The sequence below is a fragment of the Psammomys obesus genome, unplaced genomic scaffold, assembly GCF_907164565.1.
Source record: "Psammomys obesus unplaced genomic scaffold, mPsaObe1.curated_primary_1811, whole genome shotgun sequence".
In the NCBI taxonomy this organism is placed as follows: domain Eukaryota; kingdom Metazoa; phylum Chordata; class Mammalia; order Rodentia; family Muridae; genus Psammomys; species Psammomys obesus.
This window is the reverse complement of record NW_026594311.1, coordinates 1,667,636-1,687,035: the sequence shown is the minus strand read 5'-3', so window position 1 is coordinate 1,687,035 and position 19,400 is coordinate 1,667,636. Positions and strand designations below refer to the sequence as shown.

The 19,400-nt window shown below is 47.6% G+C and overlaps 1 protein-coding gene across 2 annotated transcripts in view; it reads left to right on the top strand.

Annotated features, from left to right (window-relative positions):
• The window catches only part of Armh1 (armadillo like helical domain containing 1), a 41,241-nt gene that overhangs the window by 17,319 nt on the left and 4,522 nt on the right, over window positions 1-19,400 (top strand). For both annotated transcript variants that reach the window (XM_055618417.1, XM_055618418.1), the window contains 4 exons: window positions 4,141-4,209; window positions 5,464-5,630; window positions 8,240-8,436; window positions 9,730-9,814. In XM_055618417.1, the coding sequence (XP_055474392.1) occupies window positions 4,141-4,209; window positions 5,464-5,630; window positions 8,240-8,436; window positions 9,730-9,814 (518 nt within the window). The remainder of the gene's footprint in view (window positions 1-4,140; window positions 4,210-5,463; window positions 5,631-8,239; window positions 8,437-9,729; window positions 9,815-19,400) is intronic.

The following is a 19,400-nucleotide window of genomic DNA, read 5'->3' as shown; positions in this document are numbered from 1 at the left end:
TGTGTGTGTGTGTGTGTGTGTGTGTGTGTGTGTGTGTGTGTGTGTGTCCTGGCTGCATGTGTGTCTGTGCAGGCCAGAAGAGACCATCAGATCATCTGGAACTGGAGTCACAGGTGGTTGTGAGCCACCATGTAGGTGCTGGGAATCGAACCTGGGTCCTCTAGAAGAGCAGCCAGTGCTCTTGACAGTTGAGCCATCTCTCCAGCCCACCCATCCTTTTGTTGTTGTTGTTGTTGTTGTGGGGAGTCTTATACGGCCCAGGACAGCCTCAAAGACTGTGTTACCAAAGATGTCCTGACCCTTCTGCGTCTGCCTTCCATGCGCTGGGGTCACAGACGTGTCACTGTGTCTGGCATTTACTCTAAAAATTAAAATTAGATCCTAGTCTCAACCCTGTGCTCAGCCAGCCCTTCCCCTTCAGGATGAAAGTTGCTGAAAAGGTCACTGTGTCTGGCTGTCTCCCCTCTTCTGTTTCTCCTGCCCACCGCAGTCTCACTTCTGCTTGCCCGGCTCTCCAGTGCAGGGCTTCCCAGGACTTCCAGTGGTTTCTAACTGCAAAGCCCAGTGACCACATCCTCATTCCTTACACTTGCCCTCTCGATGGCATTTGTCAGCCAACCCCTCCCACTTCTCCAGACACTTCCCTTCAATCCTGTTAGGCGGCTCTTAGGTTTCCTCATTCCTTCTGGCTGGTCCATCTCTTCCTTGGCCTTCCTTCCCTTAACTCTTGGGGTCAGGCAAACAATCCCTGCCTTTTCTCTGCTTGTCCCCTTCTGTTTCTGAATAATCAGATCCGTTCTTATGGTGCCAACATCACGCCAGCTGGACCAGTCTCCAGTTTCCTTCTGGAACCTGAGCTCTTTGCCTGCAGACATCCAACTTTTGGCCTCAGCTGGACTCTTACACTTTTGGTTTATGAAACTAGGTGGATGGGAAGAGAACATAAAAAGAGGAGCAAATTTGGTTAAAATCACTGGCTGCTCTCCTAGAGGTCCTGAGTTCAATATTCAGTAACCACATGGTGGCTTACAACTATCTATAATGGGGTCCGATGCCCTCTTCTGGTATGTGAATGCACACTCAGGCAAAGCACTCATTCATATGTGTGTGTGTGTACATGCATGTATATATACATATATGTTTATATAAGTATATATACGTTTAAAAGTTTATTTCTATATATATGTTTAAAACAAACAAATAAACCTTTATATATATATACAAACCTTAAAACATATATATAAACAGATCTGTGGAAAAAAAAGTGTTTGGGAACAAGTTGGCGTTGCCTGTGTGGTTTAGGGTCCCGGAGGCAGGTCAGGACTGAAGGAAGTTTTGGTCTCTGCAGACGGTAAGTGGACCGAAGCTGTTGTGCTGCCTGCCTGTGGTCGCCACAGCACTTCTGCTCTTCCACACGCTAGGCAAGTTCCCGTCACTGAGTTCACCCCTCACCCTCCAGCCCACCTCAGACCTATGTGTTCTCCTTGCCTGAACCCTCTGCCCTTCTGTAAGCCCCCTTTGTCTTCATTCCTTCTCCCTGCCTTTGCCACCGAGTGTTGGGATTACAGATGTGAGCCTCACTTGGCTTTAATGTGAGGCCAAAGGAAGGGAGAGCAAGGCAAGCCAGGCAGGCATGTCGGCAAATGTCTGTGATCCTAGAACTTGGGAAATGGAGGTGGGAGGATCAGGAATGCAGGGTCACCTTCAGCTGTATAAAAAGTTCAAGAGTTCAGTCTAGGTTACATGAGACCCTGCCTATCTGAAAGAGGGAGGAAAAGGAGAAAAGAAGGAAGAAACATGATGGATTTGATCAGGGAGTTGGTGTTCGTGCCTCTTTAAAGCAAGTGTGTCCCCCACCTCGCCTAGTTTCAGCCCTTATACAGCAACCTCTGCCCTCATTTTCCTTTCCTCACAGGATCTTGCTGTGTAACCCAGGCTACCCTCAAACGCGTGATCCTCCCCTCTCAGCCTCCCAGGTGCTGGGGCTTCAGGGATGTGCTGTTACTGTCTTCCCCCCCCCCCCCAAAACGCTCTGCTCACCCCTTCTCTGTTGTACTTGGTGCATTTCATACACGGACATCGCGCCTTCTCCGTATGTCATGCGTCTGGGAGCCAGAGCGCACAGAATGGCTCTGTGAACCACGCTGTTCATCTATGGCTGTAGACCTCCTTCCCATATCTAGACTTATCTGCAACTTATCTTTTTTTGTGATCCTGCCATTAGGAGTAGCCCAGCGGAAGTGACAGTGTATTGAGTTAGAAATCCTTCCCACCAAGACCTGCAGGTGTTCACCTGGGAGGAAAAGGCGCCAATCTAACATTGCTATCCTTCGCAAAACTGACCACATAAGCCTAAATCTTCTGTCATTCTCAAACTTCCATAGCACATCAGTACAAGCAACAATTTATACAATGATGGTGCCACTATTAGCTGCCATTTATAGTCTTTTTATGTTCTAGGCCCTGAGCTCTGTACCATTCGTTCATATATTATGTCCTTTGAGCCTAACAGTTAGCCTGATAGGTGATTTCTAAGATTCCCATCTCACAGATAAGAAAAACAAGCCTTGAAAGGTTGAGTAGAGCTGGGTATGATGCTGCACACCTGGGTTCCCAGCATTCAGGATGTTGAAGGAGGAGCATCTTGAGTTCCAGACTAGCCTGGGCTACACATATCAAGACCCTTTCAAGAAAGAGGGAAAGAAGAAAGGGAGGGAAAAGAGAGGGATGGGGGAAGGAGGAATGGAAAGAGGGAGAGCTGGGAAAGGAGGAGAAAGATGGGAAAGGAAGGCAGGAAAGAAGAAAAGCGTTTATAATAAGTGACTGAAATTATGATTAGCCTGGGGGAAAGGGAAAAGAAGATGATAGAAACTGGTCAGCCTAGCTAGTAACTTAAAAAGAGGCAGGAGCAGGGCAGGGATTAGGACCAGAGAGGAACTCTGCAGCAGCTGTGGGCTCATCGCCTGGCTCAGGCTATGATGGCAACAGGCAGGGGAGCCTGGCTCCAGAGCAAGCACTGTTTTCGCAGTAAAGAGCCTTTCCTAATGAGCCAATCTGTCTCTTCTTCTATTGGCATCCTGGGAACTGGGGTGCAGCAGAGATAATTTGCCTCACCCCACCCCCCCAACAAAGCACCATTACCTCCAGCACATTACATTAGCCTTTATCAGTCCTGGAAGCTCTCCGTCATCCTCATGGACTGCAATAATTCCAGCTAATTTCTTAAGTGTTCTAAGAGCCTGTGATGTGTTATGAGCCTGGTAATTGTTGACTGGTTCCCTCTCTGCTGTGGCTTGATTTCATACCTTGTATTTGAGCTGAAGTGTGCTCAGGATGCTTTATTACAGTGAGGCTTTTTGCAAAGACTCGCATTAAAAAATAACATTAAATACTGAGGTTGTTTTAAATCAGAGTTTAATTTTTCCTCCATTTCCTGTTATTCTTATTAAGAAGCAATGCAATTCTTCAAAAGATAGTGACCTCCAGTGCAAAACTTTGAGCAAGGACAGAATGGAGAATTAATGACGTTGCTAATTCTTTTGTTGTTGTTTGCTTTGTTTTTGTTTTTGTTTTTGAGACAGGGTTTCTCTGTATAACAACCCTGGCTGTCCTGGAACTCACTTTGTAAACCAGGCGGCCTCCAATTCACAGAGATCTACTTGCCTCTCCTCCCGAGTGCTGGGATTCACCACACATGGCTAAAGCTAATTCTTTGTAGAGAAGTCTAGGAGTGAGGCCCAAAATGATGAGCTGTGCTGAGACCCAAGCGTGGCTCTGGGAGACTTGGGAAACTGACGTCAGTTGCTTTTCTCCAAACATTTGCATTTATGGGAACCTCTTTGCTTCCGAGGGAGCCTGAAGAGTCCAGATGGCTGGACTGCCTTGCTCTCTTAAAGAGCAGGGAAGGAGGTAACAGCATGCACACACAAACACACACACACACACACACAAACACACACATAAACACACAAACATACATACACAAACACACGCACACACGTGCCAGCTCTGCCCTTCTGTCCCTGGTTCCTCTCGGGGTGAAAGGCACAGGTCATCCCCACCCTCGTCATGGCCCCAGGCAGTGCCATGTATCAATCTAAGTGGAAAACCTCCCAGAAGCGTTCTTTAACTCTGCTGCAGCTATATGACTGGCTTGGATTTAGAAAAGATCCTGAGGTCCATTGGCATCTTCTTGTCAGCTGTGAGCAGGTGAGTCACCCCAGAGGGACTCTGGGTCTCAGTGGCAGGTCAGGTTCACGGTGTCCGGTGTCCTTGGCGTTCAGGCCACATGGAGCCATAGGTTCTGGGTACCACCGGTGTGTCAGAACCTTGGGAATGGCCAGCGGGGGCAGTGTTTCTCCTCTAGTTGCTTCTTCATCCTGTTTCCCATTGACCCTTCTCTATTCAGCACCATATTGAGAATTATAAAAATAAAAATAAAAATAAAAATCCGTCTACATTAGCCTTGGGAAGGGAGGATTTATTGGCTCACTTAGCTGGAAAAGCCCAGAGGGTGAGCATCCATATATCAGGCCTGATCAGACCCAGGGGCTTCACTAATGTGACCAGTGCTTTCCCTCAATGTAATGTCACCTTCAGTCAGTCCTGTATTCAGAGGCCCCTGTGTACCGGTCCTCGGGCTCTCCGGAATCCATCCTTGTAGCTCAGCCATACCAGCAAGAGTGTGTCTGTTCCCACAGGGTCCTCTAGGGAACCGGCGTAGGTTACTCACCCAAACAAGCCTTCTGCAGTCAGAAGGATGACACAACACCCCTGGTCACATGTGTGTCCCACCAAATCCGCATGGCCCCTGTGTGGAGGAAGTATGGTTCACCAAAGGACAAAGTGCCATTATAGAAAGAAGGGGACTACAAAAAAGGGAAGGGGAGGGAAAGAGAGGGGAGAGGAGTGGAGAGAAGGAGAGGGAGAGAAGGAAAGGAATCAGATTTGACTAGCTGTGGGGGCTCACACCAGTAATCCCAGTAGTCACAGCAAGTTCAAAGCCAGCCTGGTCCATATAGCAGTGCCAGTCTACATAGTGAGACCCTGTCCAAAAAAAAGAAAAGAAAGAAAGAAAAGAAAAGAAAACAAAGAGAAAAAAAAAAGCAGAGGGCAGACACAGAGACTAGAAAGAGACAAATGCCTGTTGGGTTTCGTTCTGGTGTTTTTTTGGCTGGCATCTGCCTGTGATCTCGGTGTCTCAGAAGCTGTAGCAGGATAGCAAGTTCAAGGCAACATTATGAGATGTAATCTATACACATATGTACGTGTGTTATAATATTTTATATGATATTATATATATTTATATATATATTAAAATTTAAAATCCGAACAATCCTGTGTATGCCTGTGGACATCTCCTGGGTCAGAGGCAAGTGTGTGAAGGCAGTATGCTGGCCTTGGAGGCCTTCAGTTCAGTGCTGAGGGACCACTCAAGCTTCTGTGTGGTCTCCCCCCGGCCAGCAATCGGTACCTGATAGAATTTCTTGAGATTGGAGGTGTCCTAACTCTGCTGGAGATACTTGGCCTAGAGAAGATCAAGGAAGAGGACAAGAAGGAATCCATCAAACTACTTCAGATCATCGCAAACACTGGCAGGAAGTACAAGGAGCTCATCTGTGAGAGCTACGGTATGTCCTGGGTGTGCCAGCCTGCGGACGCATCGCCCAGTGCCTGGGTGGAGCGGCCAGCACCCACACTGCCATGGGGAAAAGCTATCATAGAACAGCTCGGTGCCCAGGAAGCTCCAGTTTCCCCAGTGAGCTTCTCTGTCCACATCACAGCCTCAAGAGCAGATCTGTGGCTTCCCTGACTGTCGTTTGCTCAAAGGATGATAGATTCAGACATACTTCTCTAGCTTTTAGTTTACTTGTGATGTGTATGTGTGCGTGAGTGCATTGCAGAAACCAGAAGATGATGATGAATGTCAACCTCTTTCATTCTCCTCTCTTTGAAGCAGGTGTCTCCCTGGAACTGGGGATTGAGTTTTCTTGGCTAGGCTAGAAGCTGCCAAGCCCCCGTCCCCACCCATTTTGGAGCTGGGTTACAGGCATATGAAGTATGTCAATCGTGTTACAAGGGTGCTTGGCTCAAAACTCAGTGCTGGAATGTGAACTCAGTATCATGTAGCATGCGCTCTTTTTTTTTTTTAATTTTATTTTTTTCAAGCATGCGCTCTTAACCACTGAGCCATCTCTAACCCTTGTTTGGTTTTGAGACAAGGTCCCATCGAGCCCAGGCTGGACCCTTACTCTCTGTGTAGTGTCTTAGTTACTTTTCTGTTGCCGTGATAAAACACCATGACCAAGACCACTCACAGAAGGAAGAGTTTGTTTGGGACTTATGGGTCCTGGAGGTTAAGGGTTTATCATGGTGGGCAAGATGGCAGCAAGCAGCAGATGTGTTGGCTAAATCGGCAGAACTCACATCTTAAGCCGCAAACTGGAAGCAGATAGACCTTGCCTGAAATGGCCAGTCTCTCAAACCCTCAAAGCCTGTCCCAGGAATTAGTTTCTTAGCTGTTGCCACATCTGGTTAATCCTCCCCCAAATAAGTAGGAACCAAGTGTGGAAATGCCGGATACGGAGGACATCTTACTCAAACCACCACAGTAGCCAAGGTTGCCCTTGAACGTCTGATCTTCTTGTCTCTACCTCCTGAGAGCTAGGATTATAAGCATTCAGCGCCACACTGAGCATCAAACTCAGGGCTTGGCAAATGCTAAACAAGTACTCTTAAAACCAAACCACATCCACAGTCGTGTGTGTGTGTGTGTGTGTGTGTGTGTGTGTGTGTGTGTGTGTGTTTTCTCTGTGGAGACCTGGCTGTCCTGGAACTCGCTCTGTAAATCAGGCTGGCCTCAAGCTCAGAGATCCACCTACCTCCGCTTTTCAAATGCTGGGGTTAGAGGTGTGTGCCACCACTGTCCAGCCTTCAGTCTTCCACTTCAATGTATCCTTTTCCACACACACAGTCAACAAACGTTTATTAGCTGTGTAAAATCTATGTAAAATCTATGTAAAATCATTATGACTAATGCTAGCAACAAAACTGAGTTAAAATTATTGAATGCCAAGGGACTGAAGAGATGGCTTAGCTGTTAAAAGCATTTACTGGTCTTGCAGATGACCCAGGCTCCATTCCCAGCACCCACATGGTAGCTCAGAACTGTGACTCCAATTCCGGGGGATCCAACAGTCCCTTCCGGTCTCGGTGGACACCAGGTGCACCTATGATGTACACATAACTGTATAGGCAAACACCCAAACGCATAAAACTAAGAATATCTTTCCAGGGATGATGGCGCAGGCCTTTAACCCCAATACTGGAGAGATAGAGGCAGGGTGATCTCTGTGAGTTTGAAGTCAGCCTGGCAGCTGTCTCGAAAAACCAAAAACAGATAAATAAATACCTCTCTTTCTGGAGAGGTGGTTCACAGCCCTGGCTGCTCTTTCTATCGAGTGCTCTGTTGCCGGCACTCACACACACAATGGTTCACCAATGTCTGTAAGTTTACTTCCAGGAAATCTGACACCCTCTTCTGGCCTCTGCAGGTACCCGACTCCAGAGTGGTACACAGGCATCCGTGCAGGCAAAACACATACTCATAAGCTAAACTTTATAAAGAATAATATTAAAAAAAAATGTCCTTAAAAAGATTATAGGTCAGCCGACTATGGTGGTTCCTACCTTTAATTCCAATACTTAGGAGGGAGATAAACATATCTCTGTGAGCTTGAGCTCAACCTGGTTTGCATGGTGAGTTCCAGAACAGCCAGGGCTACATAATAAGACTGTCTAAAAAAATAAAAAGTAAATTAAAAAAGGTTACAGTCTGGAAAGAAGGACTTCTGTGACCAGCACAAAATAAAACTGTGCTTTGAAGTTTTTAACGAACCTACAAAATGTACAGATGGAACACTTTTTATGTTGTTTCTTTACTGAATAGCAAACTTGTGGCCTCCTCATGAATTCTGGGCAAAAATTTTCCCTCTAAGCTACACACACACAAACACAAACACACACACACACACACACACACACACACACCAAGCACGCAACCTGTGCTGCAGAAAACTACTCTCATAGCTGGAAGTAAACAGGACAGTAACACAACATGAAAACTGAGCCTCTTTGGTTAAACAAGCTCGGTTGAAAAGTTCTTAAAGCAATTGCCGTCATGCAAACTTGAGTGGGAACTGTTCTCTTAAATCCTGTCCGATTTCTCTTCCTCGCCCAGGAGTGAGAGCCATAGTGGAGTTTCTGGCGAAGTCTAAGTCAGAAGAGACGCAGGAGGAAGTGCAGGTCCTGCTGGATACCTTGGTTCATGGCAATCCCAAGTACCAGAACCAGGTGTACAAAGGTCTGATAGCTCTGCTGCCCTGTGGGTCCCCGAAAGCGCAGCAGCTGGCCCTGCAGACTCTCAGGACGGCCCAGGTGAGCCACAGCTATGCTCTGGAGCTCTGATTCACTGATTCACGTCACAGCCTCACAATTACCTTTCCAGGCAGCACTTCGCACTGACCTGAGAGGCAGAGCTCGGCCTCCCACCTCCTGCCTGCTATTCAATCAGCGTCACCTCCGAAGGCCACGGTGGGGCAAGGACTTCATGTCTCCCGGCAGAGTGATTTGTCCTGTTTATTTAAGGATCAGAAAGATATTGGCAGACTTCAAAGTGGTTGAGACAAGCGACAAGGAGGAAAGATTAAGGGCGTCCCTTTGACAGGGAGAGAAGCACGGCATTTCTGTAGGCAGGTGGAAGGGAAGAGGCCAGATCTCACTGACTGGAAAAGCGCTTTGTTTTTCTGAGCTTCTGCCCTAGAATGTGAGTGAAGTCAGACTGGAGGCATGATGGCATTGCGCCTAGGAAGGAGGGGAACGTGGCTTTGACAGGAATGGTGAGAGCTCTCGCAAGTGCTCCAGAGGTTGGGTTGGAGGGAGGCAGACAACAGCAAGGCCTGAAGAGAGTGGGTGCTGAGGTGACCAAGATGGGTAGACTTTTCTGAGCCGGAAGGTGTGGAACCAAAAACAGACATCAAAGACGCCATCTAGCTTTGGGCTTTGCCGATAGGGTGAGCTATACAGCACTGAGAGAGACCTGGAAAAGAGAAGTCAGGTTCATGTGGGAAAACTTAGGTTTGGACTCCAGTGGCCCTCGGTAATGCTTTGGCCTTTTAATTTCCCAAGGGGCCCTGCAGTGGTGGGGCACACCTTTAATCCCAGCACTCGGGAGGCAGAGGCAGGAGGGTCTCTGTGAGTTTAGGGCCAGCCTGCTCTGCACAGTGAGTTTCAGGACAGCCAAGGCTACACAGAGAGCCAGTGGGAGGAGAGTCTTTGATCAGACCTGAGGGTCTCACAGTTGCCACCCTGTGCCTCCTACAGCTGGCACTTCGGTAGGCCCTTGTAAGCATGACTCTGTCTCCTCACTGGTTGGTGAAGGTGGTAGGTAAAGTTTGAAGAGGTAAAAAATAAGTTAACTGAAAGGTGAGATTCCAGAGAAAGATTTAGGATCCAGGATGAGTAGTCTCTCCGTCACGTGTCTTCCCTCCCCAAGCCATAGTCACAGACCTTGGTCCTGCTTGTCCTAACAGGCAGCCAAGAGATTTGGCTTAAGGCATCTTGAGATAAAGACTAGAGTCAATTCACCTCCACAGCCTAGCTGTCCAGGGGTCCTCATTTCACTTCTAAGCCTCAAGAGTCAGGCCTGTCATCCTTTTTCTGTCCTGTCAGTCAATCGTTGGAGCGACACACCCCAGCATCGTAGACCATGTGCTGAAGATTTTGACCACGGTGCACCTGGAAGTCCAGTATGAAGGTAAGGAGGCCCCCAGGGCACCAACGGTGGCATGGAGAGGCGGCTCTCCAAAGTCGGCCTCCAAAGAGCCTGTTGCTGGCTGTCCAAACTGACCTTGACGGAAGAGGGAAGAGGCCAGCTTCCTCTAGTCAGCAAGTTACTCGGGTAACAGTGGTCATCGTTCATTTGTATATGTTACAACCGGCTAGGGCCAGAGCTGTCTCTCATCTGGTTCCTGCCGGCTTCACTGAAGCCCCTGACTGAGCTAAGGCTGCAACTCAGTGATGCTCGGCTGCTGCACAGGCCTGGGTTGGGCATCAGCAATGAGAGAAAGGAAAGGGAAGCCCAGTGGTGCACACCTCTGTTCCCAGCACTTGGGAGGCTGAGACGGGAGAAGCTCAAATTCCAAGCCAGCCTGAGCCGTGTAACACAACTGTCTCATAACAAAACAAACCAAAAACACCCTAGAAAATGTCTTTCTTGGAAAAACAAAAACAAAAAAGACTAATTTGAAGACTGATGGCATCCATAAGTTTTCATTTATTGGCCTTCCATAGGTCATTTCATTGTTTCTCAAAACAATCCTAAGGATACAAAGTCTGCAACCTACCGGGTTGTCAGAAGGTTTGAGGGAACAATGGTGAAAGCATATGGTGATGGCCTTTTTCCTTCTCTCTCTCTCTCTCTCTTTTTTTTTTTTTTTTTTTTTTTTTTTTGGCCTTTTGAGACTGTGTCCATTATGCAGTGTAGGCTGGTCTTGAACTCCATCCTCCGTTGGCTTCCCAAGTACTGGGATTACAGGCATGCAGCACCACACTCGGCCAAGTCTGGTCTTAAACTCATGATTCTCTCAACTCTACCTCCCTACTTTGGCTGGTCCCTAGAAACCTGACTTGGGCAATGAGGGAATGAATAAAGAACAGCCAGTAGATGGGAACACATACAGAAAGCGGGGGAGGGGAGGGAGGGGGAAGAGGGGAGACGGGGAGAGGGAGGGGAGAGGCTGGAATCAGGTGGACTGTGCCCTCTAAGAGCAGCACGCACTTCATGCGTTCACACTGAATCCAGGAGGCAGCTGACCCAGTCTCAGGCCGTGAGCAGCTGGGAGGGGGAAGCCAAGGTTTATAGTCTGCGGATACTCCAGTTTTAGCTGAAGACCTGCCACTCCTCCGCACCTGTACTTGGTCCTGCAGAAGCCTTTGCCATCCTCCAAGGGTCACCCAGAGAAGACGTGGCCATTTCCACAGCTCTGAGGCACGGGGTCCTTGACATGGCTGTGCTCGCTTCCGTGACACACATTCACTCTGGCCTTCGTTTGTTCCTCACACTCCATCATGTGGGCTGGACCCTGGTTTGGTCGGTTGGTTGGTTGCTTGGTTGGTTGGTTTTGTTTAGTTTAGCTTTGTTTTGTTTTCCTGTTCCCTGATCTTGAAAACTAACCCAGCGTTGGCTGGAACTCTTGATCCTCCTGCCTCTGCCTCCACATCTAGCTCACCACTGTGATCCTAACACCTGCCCCTAGTCCAAGAGTCAGTCCCACCCATATGGCTCCAGCACTCTTCCTCATCCTGTTTGCACAACATGTTTGGATATATTATTTATCATGAAAAGGTTTTCCTTTAACTTTCCTTTTTGCAAATATTAGAGAGGTTTTTTTCTTTCTTTCTTTCTTTCTTTCTTTCTTTCTTTTTTTCTTTTAAGATAAGGTTTCTCTGTGTGTATTTTTGGCTGTCCTGGATTTTGTAGGCCAGGCTGGCCTCAAACTCACAGAGATCCATCTGCCTCTGCCTACCCCATTGCTGGAATTAAAGGCGTGTGCCACCATGCCTTGCTAAATACTGTTTCAAAATAATAATTATTCTGATTTCTAAGTTTTTTTGCCTTCACTACTTAACTTTTATATCTGAAGAAAATCTTGGTCTTGGGGCTAATTTAAGAGGCTGAAGTACTTGGGAAGTACTCAGCCAGGACCATCAACGGCAGCACATAAGGCGCGGCCTCTGTGAGGACGTGGCCTCTGTGAACATCCAAGAACATCCAGCGTGAAGCTGCCTGGCCTTTTGTGGCCAAAGCCTCCTAAACAGCATAACATTGTGTCCTGTTCGGACTCACAGGACGCGAGCAGAGTGGAGGTGGCACACACCTTTGATCCCAGCCCACGGGAGGCAGAGATGGGCAGGTCTCTGTGAGCTCGAAGAAGCTGGCCTGGTCTACAGAGTGAGTTCCAGGACAGCCAGAGCTACACAGAGAAACCTTGTCTCAGAAAAAAATGTATTATCTCTGTGTGTGTGTGTGTGTGTGTGTGTGTGTGTGTGTGTGTGTCCATGTATGTGCATATTCCTGCAGGTTTGGGTGCCCACAGAGGCCACAAGTGAACATTGGATCCCCTCGAGCTGGAGTTATAGGCAATTATGAGCCAGCCAATGTGGGGGCTGAAACTGAACTCCAGTTTTCTGCAAGAGCAACAAGAGCTCTTAACTGCGGAGCCATCCAGCAACCCCTGGCTTCCCATTAAGTTAGTGTGTCCTGAAGGGTGGAAAGTTTGTGTGATGATGTCTTCATGGTGTGATGCCCACGGAGGATGGGAGGGAAAGCAGTGCTGTGGCCAGGGCCGCCTTCGCCCACTCCAGGAGCTCCAGCACCTGTTCCTGCCCCCTTCACTCTGAAGGATAAACAAGCAAGCAGGGTGCCGAGGCCAATGCCCCAGGCCATCTTAGGGCTTCTACCTCCCTGTGGACTTCAGAGTTTCTTTTAATGACCGTCCCATGTAAGCTAAGCCAGAATCAGAGCTGAGAGAGGACTTCTCCATAGTGGTCCCGCCTGGAATTTATCTCCCCACTTATCACTGCTTTGCAGGAATTGGTGGCCAGTGGGGACTTATCAGAACTAGCAGTTTAAAGTAGCAGTCATTCATTATGTCCCTTCCCTAGAGCAGAGAAACTAGGGAGGCGAAAGCCAACAAGCTTGAGGCCAGTCCCTTGAGCTAGTGAGCCCCTGTCTCAAAAAACAACAACAACAACAAAAAAAAATAGGGCTGGTGAGGTGGCTCGAGGTTAAGGCACAGGCCACCAAGCTTGCCAGCCTGAGGTCAATCCCCAGTGTCCACATGGAAGGGAAGAACTGATTCCCAACTCCCACAAGATGCCCTTTTACTTCCACAGGAGCACACGCCTAAACACACATGCTAAATAAAAAACAATTTTGTTTTTGTCTTTGTTTTTCAAGACAGGATTTCTCTGTGTAGCCCTGGCTGTCCTCAAACTCACAGAGCTCCACCTGCCTCTGCCTCCCAGGTGCTGGGATTAAAGGCGTGCACCACCACTGCCCAGGAATAATTTTTTTATTTCATTTTGTTTTTATGTTGGAGACAGTGTCTCACACGTAGTCATTCTGGCCTGGAACTCACACAGTCTGCCTTTGCTTCTCAAGTGCTGGGATTAAAGGCATGTGTCAGCACACCCACCTACGTGTAAAAAAATGAATTATTATTTTATGGATATGAGTGTTTTGCCTGCATGGGCGTCTGTTGCCTGTGGAGGTCAGAAGAAGACAGCAAATCCCCTGCAGCTGGAGTTACAGATGGTGGTGAGCTATTATGTGGTTGCAGGGAACCAAACCCAGGTCTTCTGGAAGAGCTGCCAGTGCTTTTTCGGTTTGGTTTGGGGTTTTCGGTTTTCGTTTCTCCATGCAGCCTTTGCTGTCCTGGACTCACTTTGTAGACCAGGCTGGCCTCGAACTCAGCGATCTGCCTGCCTCTGCCTCCTCAAGTGTTGGGATTACAGGCATGTGCCACCGTGCCCAGCTGCCAGCCAGTGCTCCTAACAGCTTAGTTGGGAACTTTAAAAGAAGGGAAGTGTGACTCAGTGGTGGCATATTCCCTAGCTCTGGGAAAAAAGGACATGATACACACCTTTAACCCTAGCACTCAGAAGGCAGAGGCAGGTGGATCTCTGAGTTCAAGGCCAGCCTAGTCTACCTAGTGAGCTCCAGGATAGCCAGAGCTACCCAGAGAAACCCTGTCTCAAAAAAACAAAAACAAAAAGTAAAAAACAAAAAAAACAAAAAAAAAAAAAAAAAGGAAGAGGAAGCATGAAGCTATTAGCGTCTTTCACAAATAAACTATTGATTATTGCCATAGGGACATAAAAATTATAACATATCACTTGGTTAGGCGCACACTGATTGCAGTGACTCACCTTGTCAGATGCATGCTGGCCAAAAGTCATTTGGCCAAATGATTACCTTGCTGAATGATGATTCACCAAACCGCTGATCTACTGAAGATGTGTGTCCTTCAAATATTTGTAAAAGTTTTAGCAATTCGTACTGGTGGCATTAGTGAGGCCAAGAGAGTTGGCAGAAGCCACACCCTCCAGATCCTGAGGGCCTCTTCCCCAGCACCCCCTTTCTTCCCGGTGCTGGCCCTCCATGTCTCTCTGGCCCTGCCATGCTCATACCAGCTCCTCAAGAACAGGCAATCAAAGCTGTGCAGATGGTGACCTCTCTCTGCCCTTGTCCCCTGCCAGCAAACAAAGCAAAGACAAATGATCCCTTAAAATGTAGCCATAAAGGAGAAGGGAAAGCCATTTGCTTGAATTTTCACACAGACCCGCAAAAGCTGTTCCATCTGCCTATCTATCTTAGGTATCTATTTCTATATTTTAAATCACCCCTAAATGTAGTAGTTAGACACGATAGCCCAGGCTGACCACAATCCCTGGGTCCTGACTGCATCAGCTCTCAGAATGCTGGGATTACAAGCACATGCCACCACATCTGGCTGGTAAGCATTTACTATACCATCGTGCTTATGGAGGCCTGGAGAGGTGGCTCAGTGGTTAAGAGCACTGTCTGCTCTTCTAAATGGACCCAGATTCAATTCCCAGCAACCACATGGCAGCTCACAACTGTCTGTAACTCCATAGCCCTTACGGGTCCAGAATCTGAGAAGAGCTTAACTGGGTACTTGTTTCTGCCCCCCATCGAGGGGTGTTTTGAGTCTTGTTTGTAACCAGGGCTGGTTTTCAAATCCTCCTGCCTTAGGCTCCTAAATGCTGGGATTACAGCTGTGCACCACCAAACCCAGCTCGGACTCGGGATATTTTGTGAGGTTTCCAGGTCACAACCCTTGTGGTCATGTGACTCGCTCCAAGGCCTACCAGGTTAGTGAGGCAATGGCACAGGGAGCCTTAGTTCTTTGCCATGGGGACCTTTACTTCGGGCTGCTGAGTATCCTCGCAGCACAGCAGCTAGCACCTCTCAGAGAGATCCAGCCTGGTGGCACATGGCTAAGTCCCAACGTTTGGATCTCTGAGAGTTCAAGGCCAGCCTGGTCTAGCAATCAAATTCCCAGGCAGCCAGGGCTACAGTGAGACAAGAAAGAGAGAAAGATAGAAAACCAAGAGCCTGCAAAATGGCTTAACAGATAAAGATGCCTGCCTTCAAGTGTGATAACTTGACCTGAACTTGGTCCCTAGGACCCACGTGGTGAAAGGAAAGACCTCTCCCACAAACTGTCCTCTGACCTCCACAGGTAAACCATCGCACAAATTTGTCCATATGCATACACATAAACACCTGCAAAATAGATAACTACAGATGAAAGCAATAAAAATGTAAATAAACAGTAATTCAAGAAGGACACCCTAGGACTTGAGACATGGCTCAGAGGTTAAGAGCACTGGCTGCTCTTCCAGAGGTCCTGAGTTCAATTCCCAGCAACGACATGGTTGCTATAATGGGATCTGGTGCCCTCTTCTGGCATGCAGGCATACATGCAGTACAGAACATTGTATACATAATAAGTAAATAAATACTAGAAAAGAAAGAAGAAAGCAAGAGAAATAAAGGAAAGAAAGATGCCCTAACAGCAACTATACCTGCATGCTTCTTCTTGGTCCCATCAGCAGGAAGCCAGTCGCTATGTCCTTGAAACAAAACAAAACAAAACAAAACAAAAAAAACATACCAAAATGCTGGAGCCATCAAGATGGTTTAACAGATAAAAGCATTTGCTCCCAAACCTTTTGACGTGAGTTCAGTTCCCCAAAGACATGTAAAGATGGATGGGAGAATGGACTTCTCATGTGTCTCACTCACACACATAACATACACACATATACAAGTAGCAAATACATATAAAAAATCCTAAACTTGTTGGGCACAGCAGCCAGCGGCACACACCTTTAATTGCTCCTGAGCAGCACTCAGGAGGCAAAGGCAAGTAAATCTTTGTGAGTTCAAGGCCAGCCTGGTCTACAAAGTGAGCCCAGGACAGCCAGCCAGGGCCACACAGAGAAACCCTGTCTCAGGAAAAAAAAAAAAAAAAAAAACAACTTATGAATTTGGTGAAAACAGTTATTCAGGGAGTAAAAATCTTACCTAATTGACCTGCTACCTGGAATTCACTGGAAGAACTAATTAAATGACCAGATGTCCTATAATGAAGTTGAGGGTGGGCTGGTTCATCGATCTAGAAGTACAGTAGGGACATTAATGGGTGAAACGCTCCTGCTGACAGGACAGGACCATCAAGAGATGTCAGGGCTGGAGAGATGGCTCAGAGGTTAAGAGCACTGACTGTTCTTCCAAAGGTCCTAAATTCAATCCCAGAAACCACATGGTACCTCATAATCCTCTAGAATGAGATCCGGTGCCCTCTTCTGGCATGCAGGCAGAACACTGTATAAATAATAAATAAATCCTTTAAAAAAAAGAGAGAGATGTCAGGCAGGGCAGCAGAAAAACTCTCTCCAAGTTGTCCTCTCACCATCCACCCCCACACACACACTAAGAGTGTCATAAAATTTTTAACGCATGTGTGTGTGTGAGAGAATGTCAAGGCGGGGCCTGGCAGCCAGCCCCTTTACCACTGAGTCACCTCACAGGCTCCAAGATCAATGCGCACCCAGTTATGTTAGCTAAGAGGCCATAGCACTTGAGCATTTCAAGGGTTTTACTCTACACTTGTCCCGGATCGAGGTAGAAACCCTAAGACAGACTTGTTTCCCGTTTCCCCACTTTCCTGGCCTTCAGGGCATCTGTGTCCCAGCTGCACCTGACACCTCTTCCCTGTCAGAGACTGTGAGGTTTGACTCCGTTCTTAGGGAAGTTCACACCACCAGTGCGCAGGCTGGCTGTACTCGCTAAAATGTGCGCAGAAGAGGAAGCTGCAAAAACAAGAATATCTTCCTAGAAGAGCAGATAGCATGGTGTAAGGGTTCACACCTGTAAACCCAGCACTACTCAGGCAGGAGAGACAGGATGAATGTCATGAGTTCAAGGCCAGCCTGAGTTACAAAGTAAGACGGTATCTTCAAGCAAACATCAGTAGCTCAAGGTTACCGTTAGCTCCATGGCAAGCTTGACCAAGCTTGACTACAGTCTGCCTACAGGAGACCTGAGAAAGAGGAGAGAGAGAGAGAGAGAGAGAGAGAGAGAGAGAGAGAGAGAGAGAGAACATGTCACCGTAACTCCTGACCCATCAACACACATGCCACGTCCATGGCTCATGGACTTTATTCATTTTCTTTATTGTTCAAGAATAACAATAAAGAGCACACGCCTTTAGTCCCAGCACTCAGGAGACAGAAGCAGGGAGAGGATTTTTTTTTGTGTGTGTGTATGAGTGCCCTATCTGCATGTACACCTGATGCCAGAAGAGGGCATCAGATCACATTATAGATGGTTGTGAGCCACCATGTGGGTGCTGGGAATTGAACTCAGTGCTCTTAACCTCTGAGCCATCTCTCCAGCAGGTCCCTTTTAAAGCCAGAAAGGGAAATTTCCACTATGGCTACATAACCTCAATTGGAATTGGCCGGTGTCCATGCAGGCTACCTGACTAGGATCAGGAGTTAGGGGGCTTTTCCAATGGGTAGTTAAGCAACCTTACCTTCCCCAGGCCAAATGTCTTGGCTGTTTCTGATTGGTTGCCCTTTCTGTTGTTTTTCCTGTAACTCTTAGGCCTGTTCTGTCTAGGCAAGAAAATGAGGCCTGTCATGGAGTTGGTCAGGCTTATTTAACCAGGCTCTCTCACAGGTTTATACAGAGGTCAGAGAATGACATCAGGTGTCCTATTGAGGTCTCTCTCTAAACCTGTAGCTCGCCAGCATGCTGAGCTGGGCTGACAAGCTTGCTCCTGGGACACCCATCTCTAGCACCCTAGTGCCAAGAGTCCAGCCATGGTGCCATCATAGCATTTACCTGAGTGCTGGGGACATGCCCTCCAGTCCTCAAGCTTGCTTGCCAAGTGCTTTAACTGCGGAACCTCAGAGCCTCCCCCACCCTTCATTATGTTTATTATTTACTTACTTATTTGTGTATTTATTACTGCGTGCCACAGGGATGGGAAGGGCAGAGAATAACTAGCAGAACATTTCTCCTTCCATCATGCATTCTTGGAATCTTTTTCTTGTAGTTTTTGAGACAGGGTTTCTCTGTGTAGCCTTGGCTGTCCTGCCCTCACTTTGTAGACCAGGCTGGCCTTGAACTCACAGCAATCCACCTGCCTCTGCCTCCCTGAATGTTGGGATTAAAGCTGTGCACCACCATGCCCGGAGCATCCTGGGATTTTTACGCAGTTAATCAGGCTTGGCTTCAAGTGCTTTGTCTACTGAACCGTACCATCAACCTTCCCCAGCCCTTAAAGAATTAATTTTCTAAAAGTATTTTTAGCTGGGCATGGTGGCATGTGCCCTGTAATTGCTGGTGAAGGAGGCTGTATCAGTAGAATTGCCACAAATTTAAGGCCAGTTTGATCTACATAACTAAAACAGTGAAGATTCTGTCTAATAATAATTAATCAATCATGTATTCTTAGTGTTTCAACATTGGTCTTTGAACATGATGTAGTTAAAATGTAGCGAGTTAATCTATTTGAATAGGATGTAGTTAAAAGGGTAGCAGGACCCAGGAATCAGAGAGCACATGACTGTCCAGTACAGCCTGCCAAGCATTTTCCACTGAGGAGGAGAATTTATGTTGGCACGCACTTCCTCAGTGCAGCCAGAAGATGGCAGTCTTGTCTAGACGCACAGTAAATTGGAGCCCCGGGTTTCCCAAGGCTCTGGGAGCGAAGAATTCCTCTAAGGTCTCGGACAAGTACGTGGGCACCCTGAAGTGGCTGTGTGTGGACGCAAGCTTTAGGTTTATTCTGTGCACTGCGTAGGCCTTATCAGCTTGATCTAGAAAATGATTGCTAGAGAGATTAACAGAAAAAAATCTTCTAAAACACAGATTCTGCAGAGTCTGAGGCTCAAGGGAGGTGCTTCTTAGCTGCACTGCATGTAGGCGGAGAGGCTTCCGGCTATAGGGCTCAGGGAGTGGCCGCGCGCTGCGGAGCAGAGGGGAGGAGGCACAAAACAAGGATTTCTGGTTACCCAAAGTCGCCAAATCGAAAGTCACCTGTGATACCTCTGTCCGGGCAAGTGTCAGATCCCAATCTCCTCTTCTGGGAAAAGACCTTCCTTAGGCAAAAAGGAGGGCCTGTCACAGAACCTGCCTATAGCCACCAGCTGGCCAATACAGTTCCCTTCACAACGGCAGCCTCTTTAATCCGTCCACACAAGGCATGCAGTCTCTCTAATAACCAACTCTAATGCTGGGC